This window comes from Hemitrygon akajei, chromosome 8 (assembly GCF_048418815.1).
Source record: "Hemitrygon akajei chromosome 8, sHemAka1.3, whole genome shotgun sequence".
Classification (NCBI taxonomy): domain Eukaryota; kingdom Metazoa; phylum Chordata; class Chondrichthyes; order Myliobatiformes; family Dasyatidae; genus Hemitrygon; species Hemitrygon akajei.
Genome location: NC_133131.1, coordinates 71569668 through 71592784, shown reverse-complemented (window position 1 = coordinate 71592784; position 23117 = coordinate 71569668). Strand labels below are relative to the sequence as shown.

The 23117-nt window shown below is 48.7% G+C and overlaps 1 protein-coding gene across 1 annotated transcript in view; it reads left to right on the top strand.

Moving 5' to 3' along the window:
• LOC140731427 (uncharacterized) overlaps positions 1-14169 on the top strand; it is a 78435-nt gene extending 64266 nt beyond the window's left edge. The window contains exons 10-12 of the mRNA XM_073052931.1: positions 1024-1237; positions 3770-3846; positions 13479-14169. Coding sequence (XP_072909032.1) covers positions 1024-1237; positions 3770-3846; positions 13479-13528 — 341 coding nt within the window. The 3' untranslated portion in view covers positions 13529-14169. The remainder of the gene's footprint in view (positions 1-1023; positions 1238-3769; positions 3847-13478) is intronic.
• The last annotated feature ends 8948 nt before the right edge of the window (positions 14170-23117 follow it).

Here is a 23117-nt window from a genome sequence, read left to right as displayed (position 1 = left end):
TGGACTCCGCAATGATAAACCCACCTTTCTCAGGCTTCGTACGTCTAGGGGGTATACAACTTTGGTCCTGGCAAACCCGTGAGACTGGGATATCTCGCCGCGGTTTGTGTGAATGCCGTGTGATTTACTGCCCTGCAACAGCCCGTCAGCGTAAAATTAAAGATCGCACACTGCCTACAATTATAAAGGAGCATATTTGTGAACGTTAAACTTAACCAAAGAGTGAGTAAAGAAAAGAAAAAAAACAAAAGGGCTCATTATCAGTCAAATGTGTGCAGGTTGGAGTTCAGGTCTTCCAAAAGCCGCATTCACCAATCCTCGGTAGACCTGCACGCCTGGGCTCCATCGGATCGCGTTTCCCACCAGATCGAATCCTATGACCCATTCTCTCCAGCGACTTCTCTCTTCATCTTCCACTGAACAAGGACCAAGACCCACCACCGCTCCCCCAGCCTTCTCTAGAAACCTCTCCCCATCCCACTCTCCTGATTGGATGGCCCACATTCCTAAGCATCGCTGATCTCCCACAGTAACCCAAACACTGCTTCTACAGAAAGACCATTACATGACACACCCTACAACATTAGCAGTAAAATCCTTACCAGGGCGTTACATGTGTGAAAATCCCAGGAGATCAGCAGTTTCTGAGATACTCAAACCACCCCATCTGGCACCAACAATCATTCTACGGTCAAATTCACTTGGATCACATTTCTTCCCCATTCTGATGTTTGGTCTAAAGAACAATTGAACCTCTTGACCAAATCTGCATGCTTTCACGCATTGAGTTGCTGCCGCGTGATTGGCTGATTAGATGTTTGCAATAATGAGCAATGAGTAGTGAGTGCAGGTGTACCTAATAAAGTGTTCACTGAGTGTATTTACAGTTTGTTTTTCTCAATATTTTAGCTATAAGTAAAGTTTATTTTGTTTATTAAAAATGGCCTTTGCTCTGCCACAGCTTTCACCCTTCCTTCCACCCACCTACCCCCCTTCCTGATGTGTGACCTCTGCTTCTTCCAGCCGGCATGGGTCTAGCCCCTGAGGATGTCCCTGCTGCCCAGGATGCCACGCATGGACAGACAGACGTCGACGAGAGTGGGGTTAATGTAACCCACCGTAACCGCTGGTGCCACTGTTCCCCAGTGCTCCCGGACCCCCTTGGCAGCCTCAGGATATTCCAGCTCGGTGGTGGGGAGGCGTGCAACGGGCCACTCCACAGCAACACAACCTACAGGTAGGCAGAACGGTTGCTGGGCATATCTGGGCAATGCCAACGTTCAGAGGACCTCCATGCGGCCTTTGACGTTGTCTGACGTGTGGCTGTACAGCACAAAAAGATCTAGCTCTTAAAGGGCAAAAAATGACTCTTCCATCCACTGGGGAGTGTTGCTACAAAATTAATTGATACTGCATTGCTAGGTAGGAAGTCTGGGGAGTGCTCCCAGGGGTCAAAAGAATAAAACACTCTTCCATCCACTGGGGAATGTTGCTACAAAATTAATTGATACTGCATTGCTAGGTAGGAGGTCTGGGGAGTGTTCCCAGGACAAAACACTCTTCCATCCACTGGGGAGTGTTGCTACTGAAACAATAGTTGGATACTGGGTGGTGGGGGGGGGAGTCTCCCAGAAGGTCAAAGGGAGCTTAAGGGGAGAGAGAACAGCAGCATGAAATGGCAGAAACCCTCCAGGTTTGTAGTGTAGGTGCTCTCAGGGAGGTGTCTACCAAGAGAAGTGTGTATTCTCTAAACTCCTGCACTCTGGGGCAGATTGTCTCCTCTTGAGAGTGGAGTCTGCTGAGCTGTCCAGTGCACTGACTGAGGACAGAGCCAACATACCCGGTGTGATAGGGCAGAAGTGGGATCCTCAGTTGGAGGCAGTCATCCCCAGAGGGAAAGCAGCAGATAAATCCACAACCGGTGGCTTGGAGAGGGTGCAGAGCAGGGTCACCAGGGTGCTGCCTGGATTAGACGACGTCTAACTATGGTGAGAGGTTAGGCAAACTTGGGCTGTTTTCTTTGGAGCGGTAGAGGCTGAGGGAAGACCTGATAGAGGTTTATAAGATCATGAAAGATTTAGAGAGACAGACAGTATCTTTATCCCTGGGTTGAACCAGAGGGCATGAATTTAAAGTGAGAGGGCGGGTAAGAAGATCGTGCAGACCGTGTTTTTTTTTACCACAGAGATTGGTGTGTGGCTGGAATGTTCCTCCAGGGGTGGTGCTGGGGGCAAATACAACTGAACCATTAGACAGACACAGGCCCAGTCAGTGCAGGAAATCAAGTTCAATTTCAAGTTTATTGTCCTTCAACCATACAAATGTATACAGCTAAATGAAACACCGTTCCTCCGTGCCCAAGGTGTAAAACATTATACATGCAGACAGACACAGCTCATACAGTTATGATCCAGCACAGAATAATACCAGCACAAGTCTCTGCGAGGCGTGGCCTGAAGGTTGATGGTGCATGGGATGTTGTCCTGGAGCCACGTTTCTGTAAGAAGAAGCTCACAGCAGTTCCTCATCTCTCCCTGGGTGAATTGCAGGTGAAGGTATTCCAGATGGCTTTCCAAGGTGAGAACATTGGAGAGTGCTGATGGCAGGAGTTAGCCTTAGCCTAGCGGGGGTTTCGGCACGCTTGCCCCACTTCTGCTTTCTCTCACACTGCTTCCAGAGCCTCCTCCCTGGGTGTCTGTAACAGGCGAGACTGTGGTATGAGGGCCTGGTCCAGGCAATGACCTGAGGGTGAGAAGCTCCTCTCCTGTCAGTCTCACTAATCAGCTTACAGAACCGAGTCTCATTAATGTCCAACGGGGTCCTGCAATCATGAGAAAAAAGTGTACTTGCACTAGTTAATGCTCCAGGAGAGGCCACGGTGACTAGGCAGAAGGGATGATTTTAAATGATTAGTTTAATTGGCTCAGCACAACATGGTGGGCAGAAGTGCCTGGCCTTCTGCAGTACTGGTCTACATTCAGAGGAGAAACAAAGGGATTAAAAACCAGCAGAAGGGAAGTCGACATGCCAACAGGGTCAGGAATACAGAAAACCAAACGAAGCAGAGATTGCAATCACCAAATTCATGATACTCTGATCAGTCACAATCGTTATAACCATCGACTGGAGTTCCTAGATTTTAACAACCGAGTTTGGAGATGCAGCACAGTAATGGGCCCACGCTGCTGCATTACGCCCACGTTCAAAGTAAATTTATTATCAAACTACATGTGTATCTCCATAAAATATGCTGAGATTAATTTTCTTACAGGCATTCACAGTAGGCAAAGAAACACAATTGAAACTGCACAGAAAGACGGACACATAACCAAGGTGCAAAAAGCAACAAACTGCACAAATACAAATATAAATAATAATAATAAGCATGAGCTGTGGAAGACGACCTATTAACCTACTGACCGGTACGTCTTCGGAATGTGGGAGCAAATCCCCACATGGTCACAGGGACTGTGAAGGCAGGAGAATGGGATTGAGAGTAAATCAGGCATGAGGGAATGATGGAGTATTATATATGATTCTGGTCCTACAGTGTCTTATGGTCTTGTGGTCTTATGGACAACGTATAAACTCCTTACAAACAGCAGTAAGAATTCAAACCCCATCGCTGGCATTGTAATAGCTTTACAACCAAGTCACGTTCCAGGAGTACGTCCAGCCAGAGAGAAAGGGAGAGAATGTGTGTGTGTGTGGATAATGTTTTCCAGTCACAGTGAAGGAGTGATGTTGGTTGTTGTTTTCTGCACCTCAGGGTTCGCTATGTGCTTGTGGGCAACGGGACTCCAGTCTTCTGCAGCCGGTGGTCGGACCCATTTACCACCAGCACAGGTAGGCTCACCGATGTGATCAACAGGGTGAATGGGATTAGTCCAAATCCCAGACCTCTGCAGAGCTGCATCGACCGGGACACTAAAATCTGAGGGACGTCTAAGGGAGAGCGTGGGACTGGCGAGGGTTTGGTGGAGACAGCCAGTGGAGGGGTTGTAAAAAAGCGGGGAGACCTTGGTGACCTGGTGCCAACACCAGTGGACAGTGCCATCACTGTTCTTTCAGATCTGATCCACAAGACCACAAAACACAGGAGCTGAAACAGGCCATTCAACCCATCCAGTCTGCTCCACCATTCCATCGTGGCAGATTTATTAATTTTCTCAACACCATTCCCCTAACTTCACCCCAGAACCTTTGATGCCCTGATTAATCAAGAACCTATCAACCTCTTCTTTAAATATACCCAATACCGTGGCAAGGAATTCCATAGATTCTCCACATTCTGCCCATCGAAATTCCTCCTCATCGCTGTTCTAACTGGACGTCCCTCTATTCTGCAGCTGTGCCCTCTGGTCCAAGACTCTCCCACTGTTGGAAATACCCTCTCCACATCCACTCTATTTAGCCCTTTCAATGCGATCCACCCCCCCCCCCCACCACCATTCTTCTAAGCTCCAGTGAGAAAAGGCCCAAATGCTCCTCATATACTCACCCTTCCAGCTGTGGGATCATTCTCGTGAACCTCCTCTGGACCCTCGCCAATGCCAACAGCTCTTCTCTTGGACAAGGGGCCCTAAACTGTTCATGTTACTCCAAGTGCGGTCTGATCAATGTGTGATAAAGCCTCAGCAGGAACGTAATGCTCACACCCCTTTCCCTCACCTACACCTTCCCTCCTGACCGCTGCCCCAGCCCACTCTCCTCCTACGATCTGTCGACTCTCATGCCTACTGCACCCATGCCCCTGCCCCCAGCCCATCCTTTGTTCTTGTCACTGACTCCCGCACCATGCCTGAAAAATGTAGGGAAGAGAGAGTGATTTTCCAAAATTTAACATAGAGCAGTACATCGCAGAAACAGGCCCTTCAGCCCACAATGTAGTGCGCAGCCAATTAAATTAGTAATGGCTAACAAAACTAATCCTCTCTGCTACATAACCATCCATGTTCCTCACAGTCATGTGCCCATCTAAAAGTCTCTAATGTATCTGTCTCTACCACCAGCCCAGGGAACACATGCCCGTTGCCCACCACTCTGCGTGTTAAAAAACTTCCCCTCACATCTCCTTTGAAATTACCCCCTCTCACCTTAAAAGATTACCCTCTGGTATCAGACACTTCAGTCCTGGGGACAAAGATACTCTCTGTCTACCCTCTCTATGCCTCTCAGAATCTTGTAAACCTCTATCAGATCTCCCCTCAGCCTCCACTGCTCCCGAAAAAACAAACCAAGTTTGTCCAGCCTCTCGTTATAGCACATGCCCTCTAATCCAGACAGCATCCTGGTAAACCTCTTTTGCCCTTCTCCAAAGCCCCAACATCCTTCCTATAATGGGGCGACTGGAACTGTATGCCCACTTTGGGTGCAGCCCAACTAGAGTTTTGTAAAGTTGCAACTTAACTTCCTGACTTTGGAACTCAGTGCTTCGACTGATTAAAGCAAGCATGCTATTTGCCTTCTTAACCTCATTACCAATCTGTGTAGCCTCGTCCACTTGGACCCCGAGATCCCTTTGCTCAGCAACACTGTTATGGGTCAATAGTAGTGGAAACCAGGAATATGAGCAACTCTGACGGAACAGGTCAGCCACAAGCTTATTGAACGATAGAGCTTATTAGAGGGGCTGAATAGCCTGGTGAGGTGGTCCAAAGGGGTATCACCAGGCTTCCCGGGATAAGAAGGTGCCTTATTATGAAGACAGGCCAGATAGTGTGGGCCTATGTTCATTGGAATTTAAATAAATGAGGGACAACCTTTCACGTCCCCAGGTATAGCCCATCTTCCTGATGTTAGCTTCAGGGTCACATCACCAGTGTTTCTGCCAGCCTTTCTTTCACTTTCCCTGGGGATTGCACATTAGCCCTTGCCTGCTGACGTTGGTACTTGGCTTATGCCATCTTCTTTCCCTTCGTTTGGCCTTGGATGTTGGAAGGTTGATCAGCTCTGTGGTTTCCACAGGCTTGTGACTTTCCCCGCACAACTTCATACGTCGTCTAGGCAAAGATCCTTCCAACCCCAGGGATGAAACCTTTGGAGTTTCTGTAGCTCTGGGCTTTTTACAGGATAGGACTGTTAACCTCGTGCCCAAACCTCCTCCTTCCACAGCCGGGCTTGGGACCCTCCATGGCAGAGTTCGGGGTTACTGTAGGTTAGTGTAACTGGGTGTAGAACAGAGATCTGATGGGCCTAACATCCAGTTTCTCTGCTCTGTCTCTCCCCTTGACCTATTAATCCAAGCTGGGTTGTTCTTAAAAACACAAACACGAGGAAATCTGCAGATGCTGGAAATTCAAGCAACACACACAAAATGCTGATGGAACGCAGCAGGCCAGGCAGCATCTATAGGGAGAAGCACAGCTGACGTTTTGGGCCGAGACCCTTCGTCAGTCCTGACCCTTCCACCAACATTTTGTGTGGGTGGTGCAGACTCTCCAGGGTCATAATCCATCCTGGCAGCAGGGGGCAGCACATTCCACTTAATGGCCCACAGAGTGGCGTCAAAGAAATAAAACTGGTAAATGGGTGAAAGGCGTTTTACAATCCCAGTGCCTTGTTTACAAAAATACATTTATTATAAATTCAAACCAGTACAGTATAATCACATTACAAACGGAAATCAGACAATTCACGATTAACACAGACCGAACTAAAACGTCACCTTCTCATTGTGGAGGGCATTTATCTTCCACGGCACCCAATGATCCCAGAACGCCTCTCTGTTACTCTTTTTCCACAATACCCGGGCACGAGCGTACCCCTTGAGCACTGCCAGGCAGTCAGCCCAGTCCGAGTGCTCCAGTGCCCATCTCTAGGAAACATAGATAGCTACCTTAGCCAACACCAGGAACAGGTTAACTGGGACATCCTCCTTCCTCCCTGCCCCCCCCCCCCCCCATTACTGGGAGGGATCGAAGATAGAGAGGGTGGGGCTAAAATGCAGCCAAAAGGTGAGGAGCAGCTTCCTCACGTAGGCAAGTAGGGGCCATAACCTCGGACACTACATCTACATATGGTACATGGTCTCTTCCAGGCCTCGAAACCGACAGATCTGTGTACAAAACGTTATAGGGCACCTCTCCTGACGGTCCTCTGTAGCGTAGTCACAGTTGTAAGCGAGACTCCTCAAACCACGTTGCCATAGTGACGAGACCAGAGACCATCATTCTTTTGCTCTGGCTGCTTCCCTCTTGTCTGGACAACTCGAATGGTAGGAAGGCCAAATCTTCCTCAATTAACATAGAACATGATAGCACAGTACAGGCCCTTCGGCCCACAAAGTTGTGCTGACCTTTTAACCGACTCTAAGATCAATCTAACCCTTCCCTCCCATATAGCCCTTCATTTTTCTATCATCCATTTGCCTGAGAGTGTCTTAAATGTCCTACCGTATCTGCATATAACACCTCCCCTGGCAGTGCCACACACCCACCACTCTGAGTAAATAAAAACTTGCCTCTGACATCCCACTATGCTTTCCTCCATTCCTCTTAAAATGCTCTCAGTCAGTTGCCTCAGCCAGCTCTTTCCTGGGGAAAAGTCTCTGACAGTCCACTCTATCTCTGCCTCTTATTATCTCACACTCCCCTATCAAGTCACCTCTCATCCTTCTTCACTCCAGAAAGTAGCTCACTCACCCTTTCCTCATAGGACGTACTCTCCAATTGAGGCAGCGTGGTCTGGATTGGAGGGCATTGGTGCTGAACAAGATGGGATCCATCCCCGAGTGAGTTTGGTTGGGAGGTGAGTTCAGACTGTGGGGGTAGGGTGTGCAGTGATTATCTATCCCTCCCCTCACACCTTCTGCTTGAAGTTCTTCCACACCAGGAGATCCAGGACAGGATGCGAGCCCTTTCCCCATCCACGGTGACCATCTGCAGCCTGCTCCCCGCCCTCTGCCTGGTGCTGTCACTCGGTGTGCTGGCCGTGTGTAACTGGAGATACAAGCGGTGAGTGAGGAGTGCACTACCCGTCCGAGGGGCAGGGACCAGCACGGCAGGGAGCAGGTCCGTTGTCCATCCCTGATGCGGGAGCAGACGGGGTTCCTGTAAAGGTGGAACTGAGCTGCGATGTCTGTCGTGGTCATGACTCAAGCTTAGTGGCTTTTTATGCTCAAAGGGATGGTTTTTGTGGACAGAATCAGAATCAGGTTTATTATCACCGGCATGTGACTTAGCATCAGCAGTTCAATGCAATACATATATAAAAGAAAAAAAGTAAAAATAATAATAAATAAATCAATCAATTACAGTATACATATATTGAATAGATTAAAAATCATGCAAAAATACAGAAAAACTGTATATTAAAAAAGTGAGGTAGTGTCCAAGGCTTCAATGTCCATTTAGGAATCAGATGGCAGATGGGAAGAAGCCATTTCTGAATCACTGAGTGTGTGCCTTCAGGCTTCTGTACCTCCTACCTGATGGTAACAGTGAGAAAAGGGCATGCCCTGGGTGCTGGAGGTCCTTAATAATGGACGCTGCCTTTCTGAGACACCGCTCCTTGAAAATGTCCTGGGTACTTTGTAGGCTAGTACCCAAGATGGAGCTGTCTAGATTTACAACCTTCTGCAGCTTCTTTTGGTCCTGTACAGTAGCCCCCCATACCAGACAGTGATGCAGCCTGTCAGAATGCTCTCCACGGTACAACTATAGAAGTTTTTGAGTGTATTTGGTGACATGCCAAATCTCTTCAAGCTCCTAATGAAGTATAGTCACTGTCTTGCCTTCATCAAAACTACATCGATGTGCTGGGACCAGGTTAAATCCTCAGAGATCTTGATACCCAGGAACTTGAAGCTGCTCACTCTCTCCACTTCTGATCTCTCTATGAGGATTGGTATGTGTTCCTTTGTCTTACCCTTCCTGAAGTCCACAATCAGCTTTTCAGTCTTACTGACATTGAGTGCCAGGTCGTTGCTGTGACACCACTCCAGTAGTTGGCATATCTCACTCCAGTACGTGCTCTTGTCACCACCCGAGATTCTACCAGTGATGGTTGTTTTGTCAGCAGATTTGTAGATGGTATTTGAGCTATGCCTAGTCATACAGTCATGGGTATATAGAGAGTAGAGCAGTGGGCTAAGTACACACCCCTGAGGTGCGCCAGTGTTGATCATCAGTGAGGAGGGGATGCTATCACCAATCCACACAGATTGTGGTCTTCTGGTTAGGAAGTCGAGTAGCCAATTACAGAGGGAGGTACAGAGGCCCAGGTCCTGCAACTTCTCAATCAGGATTGTGGGGTGTTAGGGGTCAGGTTGGGGATGGCAGAGGGGTTTAGAGATCAGAGCAGGAAATGGTGAGTCAGGTAGAATCCAGGTTGGAGGTTGAATGTCAGCGGTCGCAGAAGTCGGGACCTCAGGCACACAGGAGACCAGCGATCCTCAGATCGGCAAGACCTGGGTCAGAGATCCACACGGGTGGGACTCACTCGTAACAGTCACTGCCACCCAGGTCGCAGGGGGTCGGAGGTCCGTGCAAGTCTAGAAGTTGAAGCCCAAAGGCCAAATCCATGATGGGAAAGTCCTGGGGTCGATGAATAAATCTGAACCTGAGATGCCAGAGAGAGGAGACAGCACGGACAGTCGTGGATACCATGCTCCCAGCATCGCCTGTGCCTCGAGTTCTCACTTCCATACTGATGTACCCACTGACGGCACTCCGATCGATGCTACCTCCATCATGAGGGGTCGACCAGTACCCCTCCCTATCTCTAAGGGCACCCCATCACCCAGGACATGCCCTCTTCTCATTGTTACTGATGGAAAGGAGGTACAGAAGCCTGAAGGCACACACTCAGTGATTCAGGAACAGCTTCTTCCCCTCTGTCATCCAATTTCTAAATGGACATTGAACCCTTGAACACTACCTCACTACTTTTTATTTCTGTTTTTTTTTCTTTTGCACTACTTATGTAACTTAACCATGATATACTATCCTCACTGCAATTCACTGTTTTTTTCTTTCTTATCATGTATTACATTGAACTGCTGCCACAAAGTTAACAAATTTCATGACACATGCCAGTGATAATAAACCTGATTTGAATTCTGGTTCCCTATACCTTATCCAGGGCTAATCTCTGCAACTTCTCTCTTCCAACCCCCCCCCCCACCCCCCAGCTCCATCTTTCTCACCTTCCCCATCATCAACTCTCCATACATCATATCTATCCCTCTCTCTCTCACACACACACACTTCACACCTCTCCATCTCTCTCCCTCTCTCACACCTTCCCCCATCACCAGCTCCCCATCTCTATCCCTCTCTTTCACTCCCTCTCTCTCCCTCTCCCCATGTCTCCCTCATCTTTCTCGCTATCTCTATCACTCTCCCGCTCCCCCTCCCCTCCCTCCCCACTTCTCTTTCCCACCTTCTCCATCTCCATCTCTCTCCTCATCCCAAATCTCTCTCCTACCTTCCCCAGTCTCCAGTTTCCTTCCAACTCTTCATCTCCATCTCTCTCTGCCAGCTTCTCATCTCCAGTTCCCTTCCACCTTCCCCTATCCCCTCGCCCCCCTCTCCCATCTGCAGTCTCTACCTCCCTTGGCCACTCACCTTTCCCCCATCTCCATCTCTCTCTCCCCCACCTACCTTTCCCTATCTCCAGCTCCTGTCCAACTCCCCCATCTCCATCTCTCTTTCCCTGTCCTGTCTCTCCCTCTCCCTCCCCATCTCCAATTCCCTTCCAATTCTTCCCCATTTCCAACTCTCCCTCCTCACCCCATCTCTATTTCTCTATTATAGAACTGAGAGATATGTGGGAGGGAAGGGTTAGATTGACCTTGGAGCAGGTTCAAAGTTTGGCACAACAATGTAGGACAAAAGGCCTGTACTACTCTGTACTGTTCTATGTTCTCTTTGCTATTGTAATTGACCTTTTGAAGCAACCTACTATATGGGATATTGAGTAATGTTCATACTGACAATGTCCACCACCCTGCCTTCCTCGAAAAATTCAATTCAAACCAGAGCTATGGATTTCCCTGCACAAGTCACACCAACTATCCCTGAGCAACCCCTGGCTTTTCAAACATAGACAAATCCTACCCTTTAGGATTCCCTCCATTAATTCCCCCACCACTGATATGAGATTCTTTGTCCACCGAAACCTTTCCCTGCTGTGTGGACGATGATGCAGGAGGTCCAACAGAATTCAAAGTTTCCTTCTGAGATTGAGTATACACTGAAACCCACCTGTATATTGGCCTTTTGTGAAGTTCATTGTCTGTAAGTCAATAAAAGACATAGGAGCAGAATTGGGCCATTCAGCCCATCGAGTCTGTTCTGTCATTCCATCATGGCTGATTTAATATCCTTCTCAACCCCAGTCTCTTGTCTTCTCTCCATAACCTTTGACACCCTTACTAATCAAGATCCTATCAATCTCCACTTTAAATATATCCAAAAACTTGGCCAAACACAAGCAAGAGGAAATCTGCAGAAGCTGGAAATCCAAGCAACACACACAAAATGCTGGAGGAGCTCAGCAGGCCAGGCAGTGTCTATGGTAAAGAGTACAGTCGACATTTCAGGCCGAGACCCTTCATCAGGGCTCAAGTGATCAAGGGCCTCAGCCCAAAACATCAGCTCTACCTTTTTCCATAAATGCTGCCTGACCTGCTGAATGACTTAGCCTCCACAGCCACCTGTGGCAAAGAAGTTCATAAATTCTCCACCCACTGGCTAAAGAAATTCCTCTTCGTCTCTGTTCTAAATGGACATCCCTCTATTCTGAGGCTGTGTCCTCTGGTCCTAGACTCCCCTACCTCTGCCCACCCTCTCCACATCAACTGTATCTTACTCTTTCAATATTCGATAGGTTTCAATGAGATCCCCCCTCATTCTTCTAAACTCCAGTGAGTACAGGCCCAGGGCCATCAAACGCTCCTCATATGTTAACCCCTTCATCCCCAGTGTCATTCTCGTGAACTTGCTCTGGACTCCCTCCAATTCCATTGCATCATTTCTTAGGTAAGGAGCCCTAAGCTGCTCACAATACTTCACAATATTTGGACAGATTTTAACAAACAGTTTTGGAGGCAAAACCCAGCACTGGTCAAGCTCTTAACCTCTTATTTAGAGTGGGTTGCTATCAAATATGGGGAGATGCCTTTGGAATAAATTTGATTTTCCAGAAGATTCTAGATAAATGAAATTGTTGATGAAACAAGGAAAGCTCAAGGTCCCAACCCTGGGTCTGATACATCAGCTAATAGAGCCAGTGTGGCAGAAGATGAGGTACAATTCACCTTCCACCTGCTAAAATACAGAATGAATCGGTCAGTACTGACCATTGCTGAACAACCCTTGCTGACTAGACAACATTGGCTCAGCCTCAGATCTGGCTGACTGTGGGATGCTTTTTGTGGTTAAAAAGTGCAGATACAGGCCCTTTGGCCCATCACAACCATAATGGTTAAACAGGGCTGTACAGTACTTACACAGGCCCTTTGGCCCATTGCAGCCATACTGACTTGCTTGCCCATCCCTACTCATCCCATCTGCTTGTATTGGGATGATACTAATTCATGCCTTGCCTGCTTAAATGTCTGTCTAAGTGCTTCTTAAACATTGTAGTTGAATCTGATCCCATCACTTCTTCTTCCATATAACAATGCCTCTCAGTGTAAAATCCCCCCTTTAAATCCTCTTTACTTTTTTCTCCCTTCCCCTTCAAACCCTGCCCTCTTGTTTTTGATGCCCTAACTACGGCAAAATAATTCTATCTTCCCTACCTTTGTATCTTATCATCTCTTACAATTTCATAGGATCAATAGATCAAAAGGCCTGTTCCCACTGGGACCAGTACATTTTGGCCCAATGAAATGGCTGCTCCAATTAGCTGAAGTTCAACTGAATAACAATAGCTGAATAACTGAAGACAAACTTCCGTTCAACTGAATAACAATTTATGTATTTAAATAAAACACAGAACAAATTAGAACACCACCAATACTACCACAGTACTATAAACCTTTACTAGTTCCAGAAGTTATACAATACTACCACAGTACTATAAACCTCTACTAGTTCCAGTAGTTATCCAATAGTATCACAGTACTATAAACCTCTACTAGTTCCAGTAGTTATCCAATAGTATCACAGTACTATAAACCTCTACTAGTTCCAATAGTTATCAATGAAGGATAATTTGACCTCACAGCCGTTTCTGGCAATGAAGTCCATAGATTCACCACTCTCTGACTAAAGACAACCTTGTATTCTGAGTCTGTGTCCTCTCGTCCTAGACTCCCCCACGATTGAACACACCCTCTCCATGTCCACCCTTTCTAGGTCATTCAATATCCAATAGGTTTCAATGGGACACCACTGCCCACCCCTTATTCTTCCATTTACACATGCTGTCTTCAGGAGCAGAGGGAGGTGGTGTGTAGGACAGAGCCTGTGTGTGGACACTGTGACCATGTGTTCTCTGCTGCTCTGAGAACGTGCTTTTTGCTTAAGGACCGAACGGAGGTGGCTGGTGTGGAGATCGTTCGTCCTCGGATGCCTGAACCCCACCCACCTGTCAGGGGCTGGAACTGCTCACGGGGAAATGGCCGCTGACTCCAGCACACCAAGATATGAAGAGGGAACTCCTCGGCACTGACACAGTTTGTGAACTCCCCTCAGGACCGCCTCATATTATCCCAGGTTCCGAGGTGACTGAGGAGAAGCTCTCCTCATTATCAGTCTGACTACTGTGAGATGCTCTGTGTACTGCAGCCACACTGTCAAAATCTCAGGCCCAGCTTTTCACATCGACTGCCTCCCAACAAGATCCTCTCAGCTAAGATTCTGGAATATTCCAACTGCCCGATCAGGAGTTCAGGAGGGACCTGCACTCGCAAAAGAAAAGAAGATCCATTTCTAGACCCACATTAGAGAGGGAGCCCCACTTTCAGACCCATGTTGGAGAGGGAGATCCACTTCTAGTCCACATTGCAGAGGAGACCCACTTCTAGACCCACGTTAGCAAGGAAAATACACATGTAGCTGCAATTTAGAGAGGGACACCCACGTTGTAGGAGACCCACCCACAAAAGAGAAACACTCACAAAATGCTGGAAGAACTCAGCAAGTGAGGCAGGTTCAATGGAAATGAATAAACAGTTGTCATTCTGGACCAAGATTTACTTGGGGCTGGAAAAGAATAGGGAAGACACTAGAATAAAAAGGTTGGGGGGGGGGGAGGAGGTCTATTTAGAAGGTGATAAGTGAAGCCAGGTGAGGAGGAAAGATCTGGAGAAGAAGGAATCTGATAGGTGAGGAGAGAGAGGGAAGGAGGAGAGGAACCAGGGGGAGGTGATTGGCAGGTAAGATACCAGAGTAGGGAACAGAAGATGATGGAAGGAGGAGGAGAAAATTACTGGAAGGAGATATCGATGTTCATGCCATCAGGTTGGAAGCTACCCAGATGAGGTACACACCTCTACACACACGAGGTGGTGTTCCTCCACCCTAAAAGTAGCCTCATCATAGCCGAGGAGGCAGTCATGGAACAACATATCAGAACGGGAATGCAGATCGGAATTAAAATGGTTGGCCACCAGGAAATCCCAGTTTTGGTGGATGGAGCAGAGATCTTGACAAGGTGGTCCCCCAGTTTACATCAGGTCTCACCAGTATGGAGGAGGCCACATTGGGAACACCGGGTACAATAAACAACCCCAACAGATTTGCAGGTGAAGTGTTGCCTCACCTGTAAGGACTGTTTGGAGATCTGAATTGAAGGAAGCGAGGAGGTGAATGGGCAGGTGTAGCATTTCTGTTATTTGCAGGGATATGAACTGGGTGGGTGATTAGAGGGGTGGGACAAATGGACAAGAGGAACACAGAGGGAGCAATCCCCGTGATAAGTGGGGAATGGGGGTGAGGTAAGGGTGTGCTTGGTAGTAGGATCCCATTGAAGATGGTGGAAGTTGAAGAGAAATATGTGTTGGATGCAGAGGCTCATGGGTGGTCGGAGCTCTATTTCCGCTATAGCAGTGGGAAGATGGAGTGACCATGGATATCCAGAAATGGTCGAGATGTGGGTGAAGTCAGTATCAATGGTGCAAGAAGGGAAATCTGTTCTTTGGAGAAAGAGGACAACAGACTGGAAAGGTAAGTATTATCCTGGGAACAGGTGTAGTGGAGGCGAAGGAACAGGGAATAGCAATTCTAAACCTATATTAGATAAAGAGAAAACACGAGGAAATCTGCAGATGCTGGAAATTCAAACAACAACACACACAAAATGCTGGTGGAACACAGCAGGCTAGGCAGCAACGATAGAGAGAAGCGATGTCAACGTTTCGGGCCGAGACCCTTCGTCAGGACTAACCGAAAGGAAAGATAGTAAGAGATTTGAAAGTAGAGGGGGAGGGGGAAATGCAAAATGATAGGAGAAGACCGGAGGGGGTGGGATGAAGCTAAGAGCTGGAAAGGTGATTGGCAAAAGTGATACAGAGCTGGAGAAGGGAAAGGATCATGGGATGGGAGGCCTCAGGAGAAAGAAAGGAGTGGGGGGAAGCACCAGAGGGAGATGGAGAACAGGCAAACAACTAAATATGTCAGGGATGGGGTAAGAAGGGGAGGAGGGGCATTAACGGAAGTTAGAGAAGTCAATGTTGATGCCATCAGGTTGGAGGCTACCCAGCCGGTATATAAGGTGTTGTTCCTCCAACCTGAGTTTGGATTCATTTTGACAATAGAGGAGGCCATGGATAGACGTATCAGAATGGGAATGGGATGTGGAATTAAAATGTGTGGCCACTGGGAGATCCTGCTTTTTCTGGTGGACCGAGTGTAGATGTTCCACGTAACGGTCTCCCAGTCTGCGTCATGTTCCAATGGCCATGGATTGGCCTCGGCCGTTAACCTCGGCTGCCACAGCAACTCAGGGCATATTGAAAATCCGGACTCCAGCACCATCAACGCGGGTTCCAATGGCCATAGACAGCTTCAAAGTGATTGCGCAACCACTGACTGCGACTCCAGCCTTGAACTCCAGGCCGGGTCTTCACATGCTGCGATTGTGACTCCCGTCTCCCCTTCCCCCACCACCCCTCTGCCATCCCCTCTCCCTCAGATCCCATCGTCAGCTCCTGGGCCCTCAGAGGCTCCATCTTCCTCTCACCCCAACCCTTCCCTCTCCACTGACACCACCAGCCTCTCTCCCCCCTCTGATCCCATCTCTCATCCGTGCTGGGTCTTTACCATTTCCTCCGACCTTCAACTCTCTGAGGCAGAGCGCTCTGTCCTCAGTAAGGGCCTCACCTTTGTCCCCCTTCGCCCACACCTCAGTGAGTTCTGCGTACGCCATGACGCTGAACTCTTCTTCCGCCGGCTCCGTCTCCGAGCTTACTTCTTTGACAAGGACTCTCCTACCCCCACCGATGACCCCTTCTCCTGTCTTCAACCCTCCTCCTCTTCATGGACACCCCGCTCTGGTCTTCTGCCTGCTCTGGATCTCTTTATTGCTAATTGCCGATGGGACATCAACCATCTCGACTTCACCACACCCTGTTCCAATTCCAACCTCAGTCCTTCCGAACGCTCTGCTCTCCGCTCCCTCCGCATCAATCCCAACCTCACTATAAAACCTGATGATAAGGGGGGAGCTGTTGTTGTCTGGTGTACTGACCTCTACCTGGCCGAGGCACAGCGACAACTCTCTGATACCTCCTCTTATTTACCCCTTGATCATGACCCCACTAAGGAGCACCAGGCCATTGTCTCCTATACCATCACCAACCTTATCAGCTCTGGGGATCTCCCATCCACTGCCACCAACCTCATAGTTCCCACACCACTCACTTCCCGTTTCTACCTCCTACCCAAGATCCACAAACCTGCCTGTCCAGGTAGACCTATTGTCTCAGCTTGCTCCTGCCCCACTGAACTCATTTCTGCATATGTTGACACTGTCTTATCCCCCCTTGTTCAATCTCTTCCCACCTATGTTCGTGACACTTCTCATGCTTTGAATTTTTTCAATGATTTTAAGTTCCCTGGCCCCCTCCATCTTATCTTCACCATGGACGTCCAGTCCCTATATACCTCCACTCCCCACCGAGATGGTCTCGAAGCTCTTCGGTTTTTTTTTTGGATTCCAGACCTAACCAAATCCCCTCTACCACCACTCTCTCCGTCTAGCGGAATTAGTTCTTACTCTCAATAATTTCTCCTTTGGCTCCTCCCACTTCCTCCAAACCAAGGGTGTAGCCATGGGCACCCGTATGGGTCCCAGTTATGCCTGCCTTTTTGTTGGCTTTGTTGAACAGTCCATGTTCCAAGTCTATACCGGTATCCATCCCCCTCTTTTCCTTCGCTACATCGATGATTGCATTGGCACTGCCTCCTGCCCACATGCTGAGCTCGTCGACTTCATTAACTTTGCCTCCAACTTTCACCCTGCCCTCAAATTTACCTGGTCCATTTCCAACACCTCCCTCCCCTTTCTTGATCTTTCTGTCTCCATCTCTGGAGATGGCCTATCTATTGATATCTACTATAAGCCTACAGACTCTCACAGCTACCTGGACTATTCCTCTTCCCACCTTGTCTCTTGCAAAAATGTTATCCCCTTCTCACAATTCCTCCGTCTCCGCCGCATCTGCTCTCAGGATGAGGCTTTTCATTCCAGAACGAAGGAGATGTCTTCCTTTTTTAAGCAAAGGGGCTTCCCTTCGTCCACCATCAACTCTGCTCTCAAACGCATCTCTCCCATTTCCCGCACATCTGCCCTCACCCCATCCACCCACCACCCCACTCGGGATAGGGTTCCCCTTGTCCTTACCTACCACCCCACCAGCCTCCAGGTCCAACATATAATTCTCCGTAACTTCCACCACCTCCAACAGGATCCCACTACCAAGCACATCTTTCCTTCTCCCCCTCTTTCTGCTTTCCACAGGGATCACTCCCTACGCGACTCCTTTGTCCACTCATCCCCCCCATCCCTTCCCACCGATCTCCCTCCTGGCACTTATCCTTGTAAACGGAACAAGTGCTACACCTGCCCTTACACTTCCTCCCTCACCGCCATTCAGGGCCCCAGACAGTCCTTCCAGGTGAGGCGACACTTCACCTGTGAATCGGCTGGTGTGGTATACTGCGTGTGTGGTGTGGTATACTGGTGTGGTATACGGCTCCCGGTGTGGCCTTTTATATATTGGCGAGACCCGACACAGACTGGGAGACCGTTTCGCTGAACACCTACGCTCGGTCCACCAGAAAAAGCAGGATCTCCCAGTGGCCACACATTTTAATTCCACATCCCATTCCCATTCTGATATGTCTATCCATGGCCTCCTCTATTGTCAAAATGAATCCAAACTCAGGTTGGAGGAACAACACCTTATATACCGGCTGGGTAGCCTCCAACCTGATGGCATCAACATTGACTTCTCTAACCTCCGTTAATGCCCCTCCTCCCCTTCTTACCCCATCCCTGACATATTTAGTTGTTTGCCTGTTCTCCATCTCCCTCTGGTGCTTCCCCCCACTCCTTTCTTTCTCCTGAGGCCTCCCGTCCCATGATCCTTTCCCTTCTCCAGCTCTGTATCACTTTTGCCAATCACCTTTCCAGCTCTTAGCTTCATCCCACCCCCTCCGGTCTTCTCCTATAATTTCGCATTTCCCCCTCCCCCTCTACTTTCAAATCTCTTACTATCTTTCCTTTCGGTTAGTCCTGACGAAGGGTCTCGGCCCAAAACGTCGACATCGCTTCTCCCTATAGATGCTGCCTGGCCTGCTGCGTTCCATCAGCATTTTGTGGGTGTTGTTGGATAAAGAGAGCCACTTCCAGACCAATATTAGAGAGAGGGGAGAAGAGTGAGGGATTGACGGAGGTAGCTGGGTCAGAGGACTCTGCCCACAGCAGATCACCAGAGTCCCCTGTCCTGGGTCAGCCCTTCAAGTTGTCCCCAGGTATAGCCCATCTTCCTGATGTTAGCTTCAGGGTCACATCACCAGTGTTTCTGCCAGCCTTTCTTTCACTTTCCCTGGGGATTGCACATTAGCCCTTGCCTGCTGACGTTGGTACTTGGCTTATGCCATCTTCTTTCCCTTCGTTTGGCCCTGGATGTTGGAAGGTTGATCAGCTCTGTGGTTTCCACAGGCTTGTGACTTACCCCGCACAACTTCATACGTCGTCTAGGCAAAGATCCTTCCAACCCCAGGGATGAAACCTTTGGAGTTTCTGTAGCTCTGGGCTTTTCACAGGATAGGACTGTTAACCCCGTGCCCAAACCTCCTCCTTCCACAGCCGGGCTTGGGACCCTCCATGGCAGAGTTCGGGGTTTCTGTAGGTTAGTGTAACTGGGTGTAGAACAGAGCTCTGATGGGCCTAACATCCAGTTTCTCTGCTCTGTCTCTCCCCTTGACCTATTAATCCAAGCTGGGTTGTTCTTAAAAACACAAACACGAGGAAATCTGCAGATGCTGGAAATTCAAGCAACACACACAAAATGCTGATGCTACGCAGCAGGCCAGGCAGCATCTATAGGGAGAAGCACAGCTGACGTTTTGGGCCGAGACCCTTCGTCAGTCCTGACCCTTCCACCAGCATTTTGTGTGGGTGGTGCAGACTCTCCAGGGTCATTATCCATCCTGGCAGCAGGGGGCAGCACATTCCACTTAATGGCCCACAGAGTGGCGTCAAAGAAATAAAACTGGTAAATGGGTGAAAGGCGTTTTACAATCCTAGTGCCTTGTTTACAAAAATACATTTATTATAAATTCAAACCAGTACAGTATAATCACATTACAAACAGAAATCAGACAATTCACGATTAACACAGACCGAACTAAAACGTCACCTTCTCATTGTGGAGGGCATTTATCTTCCACGGCACCCAATGATCCCAGAACGCCTCTCTGTTACTCTTTTTCCACAATACCCGGGCACGAGCGTACCCCTTGAGCACTGCCAGGCAGTCAGCCCAGTCCGAGTGCTCCAGTGCCCGTCTCTAGGAAACACAGATAGCTACCTTAGCCAACACCAGGAACAGGTTAACTGGGACATCCTCCTTCCTCCCTGCCCCCCCCCCCCCCATTACTGGAAGGGATCGAAGATAGAGAGGGTGGGGCTAAAATGCAGCCAAAAGGTGAGGAGCAGCCTCCTCACGTAGGCAAGTAGGGGTCATAACCTCGGACGCTACATCTACATATGGTACATGGTCTCTTCCAGGCCTCGAAACCGACAGATCTGTGTACAAAACGTTATAGGGCACCTCTCCTGACGGTCCTCTGTAGCGTAGTCACAGTTGTAAGCGAGACTCCTCAAACCACGTTGCCATAGTGACGAGACCAGAGACCATCATTCTTTTGCTCTGGCTGCTTCCCTCTTGTCTGGACAACTCGAATGGTAGGAAGGCCAAATCTTACTCAATTAACATAGAACATGACAGCACAGTACAGGCCCTTCGGCCCACAAAGTTGTGCTGACCTTTTAACCGACTCTAAGATCAATCTAACCCTTCCCTTCTACATAGCCCTCCATTCTATATCATCTACGTGACTATCTAAGGATTTCTTAAATGTCCCTAATGTGTCTGTCTCTACTATTGTGTATTTAATATTTCAGTAGTATTCTAACTATATTGTTTGATTAAGCATTCTTGTGAATTTAAATAACTCATTACTGGATACATGTAAAAGTACGTGAGTGGCACACGTCATCATGTCATATGTGTGCATCTCACTGAAGTATAAATTAAACTAAAGAACATACACAAGGTATTCCTGACTCCAAGTTTTCCATAAGACCATAAGATATAGGAGCAGAATTAGGCCATTTGACCCATCGAGTTTGCTCCACTATTTCATCGTGGCTGATCCAATTTTCCTCTCAGCCCCAATCTCCTGCTTTCTCTCCGTATCCTTCATGCCCTGACCAGTCAAGAATCTTTCAACCCCTGCCTTAAATATACATAAAGACTTGGCCTCCACAGCTGCCTGTGGCAAAGAATTCCACAGATTCACCACTCTGTGGCTGAAGAAATTCCTCCTCAGCTCCATTCTAAAACAATGCCCCATTACCCTGAGGCTGTGTCCTCGGGTCTCTGGGCTCTCCCACCACTGGAAACAATGCCCCATTACTCTGAGGCTGTGTCCTCGGGTCTCTGGGCTCTCCCACCACTGGAAACAATGCCCCATTACTCTGAGGCTGTGTCCTCGGGTCTCTGGGCTCTCCCACCACTGGAAACAATGCCCCATTACTCTGAGGCTGTGTCCTCGGGTCTCTGGGCTCTCCCACCACTGGAAACAATGCCCCATTACTCTGAGGCTGTGTCCTCGGGTCTCTGGGCTCTCCCACCACTGGAAACAATGCCCCATTACTCTGAGGCTGTGTCCTCGGGTCTCTGGGCTCTCCCACCACTGGAAACAATGTCCTCACCTCCACTCCATCGAGGCCTTTCACCATTCAGTCACCCCTCATTTCTCTGAATTCCAGTGAATACAGGCCCAGAGCCATCAAACGCTCTTCATATGACAAGCCGTTCAATCTTGAAATCAAGATTTTTCCTTTCAGTTAGTTTTATGTTTGGAAATTACAAAACGTAACAAGTACCACCACCTCTGTCAGGGTGAAGCCCACACCCACCAGTCTCTGTGTAAAAAATCTACCCCTGACATCCCCCTAAACTGTCATCCAATCGCCTTAAAGCTATGCCACCTGGTAAATCTCCTCTGCACCCTCTCTAATCCAGGCAGCATCCTGGTAAATTTCCTCTGCACCCTCTCTAATCCAGGCAGCATCCTGGTAAATCTCCTCTGCACCCTCTCTAATCCAGGCAGCATCCTGGTAAATCTCCTCTGCACCCTCTCTAATCCAGGCAGCATCCTGGTAAATCTCCTCTGCACCCTCTCTAATCCAGGCAGCATCCTGGTAAATCTCCTCTGCACCCTCTCTAATCCAGGCAGCATCCTGGTAAATCTCCTCTGCACCCTCTCTAATCCAGGCAGCATCCTGGTAAATCTCCTCTGCACCCTCTCTAATCCAGGCAGCATCCTGGTAAATCTCCTCTGCACCCTCTCTAATCCAGGCAGCATCCTGGTAAATCTCCTCTGCACCCTCTCTAATCCAGGCAGCATCCTGGTAAATCTCCTCTGCACCCTCTCTAATCCAGGCAGCATCCTGGTAAATCTACTCTGCACCCTCTCTAATCCAGGCAGCATCCTGGTAAATCTCCTCTGCACCCTCTCTAATCCAGGCAGCATCCTGGTAAATCTCCTCTGCACCCTCTCTAATCCAGGCAGCATCCTGGTAAATCTCCTCTGCACCCTCTCTAATCCAGGCAGCATCCTGGTAAATCTCCTCTGCACCCTCTCTAATCCAGGCAGCATCCTGGTAAATCTCCTCTGCACCCTCTCTAATCCAGGCAGCATCCTGGTAAATCTCCTCTGCACCCTCTCTAATCCAGGCAGCATCCTGGTAAATCTACTCTGCACCCTCTCTAATCCAGGCAGCATCCTGGTAAATCTCCTCTGCACCCTCTCTAATCCAGGCAGCATCCTGGTAAATCTCCTCTGCACCCTCTCTAATCCAGGCAGTATCCTGGTAAATCTCCTCTGCACCCTCTCTAATCCAGGCAGCATCCTGGTAAATCTCCTCTGCACTCTCTCTAATCCAGGCAGCATCCTGGTAAATCTCCTCTGCACCCTCTCTAATCCAGGCAGCATCCTGGTAAATCTCCTCTGCACCCTCTCTAATCCAGGCAGCACCCTCTCTAATCCAGGCAGTATCCTGGTAAATCTCCTCTGCACCCTCTCTAATCCAGGCAGCATCCTGGTAAATCTCCTCTGCATGCTCTCTAATCCAGGCAGCACCCTCTCTAATCCAGGCAACATCCTGGTAAATCTCCTCTGCACTCTCTCTAATCCAGGCAGCATCCTGGTAAATCTCCTCTGCACCCTCTCTAATCCAGGCAGCATCCTGGTAAATCTCCTCTGCACCCTCTCTAATCCAGGCAGCACCCTCTCTAATCCAGGCAGTATCCTGGTAAATCTCCTCTGCACCCTCTCTAATCCAGGCAGCATCCTGGTAAATCTCCTCTGCATGCTCTCTAATCCAGGCAGCACCCTCTCTAATCCAGGCAACATCCTGGTAAATCT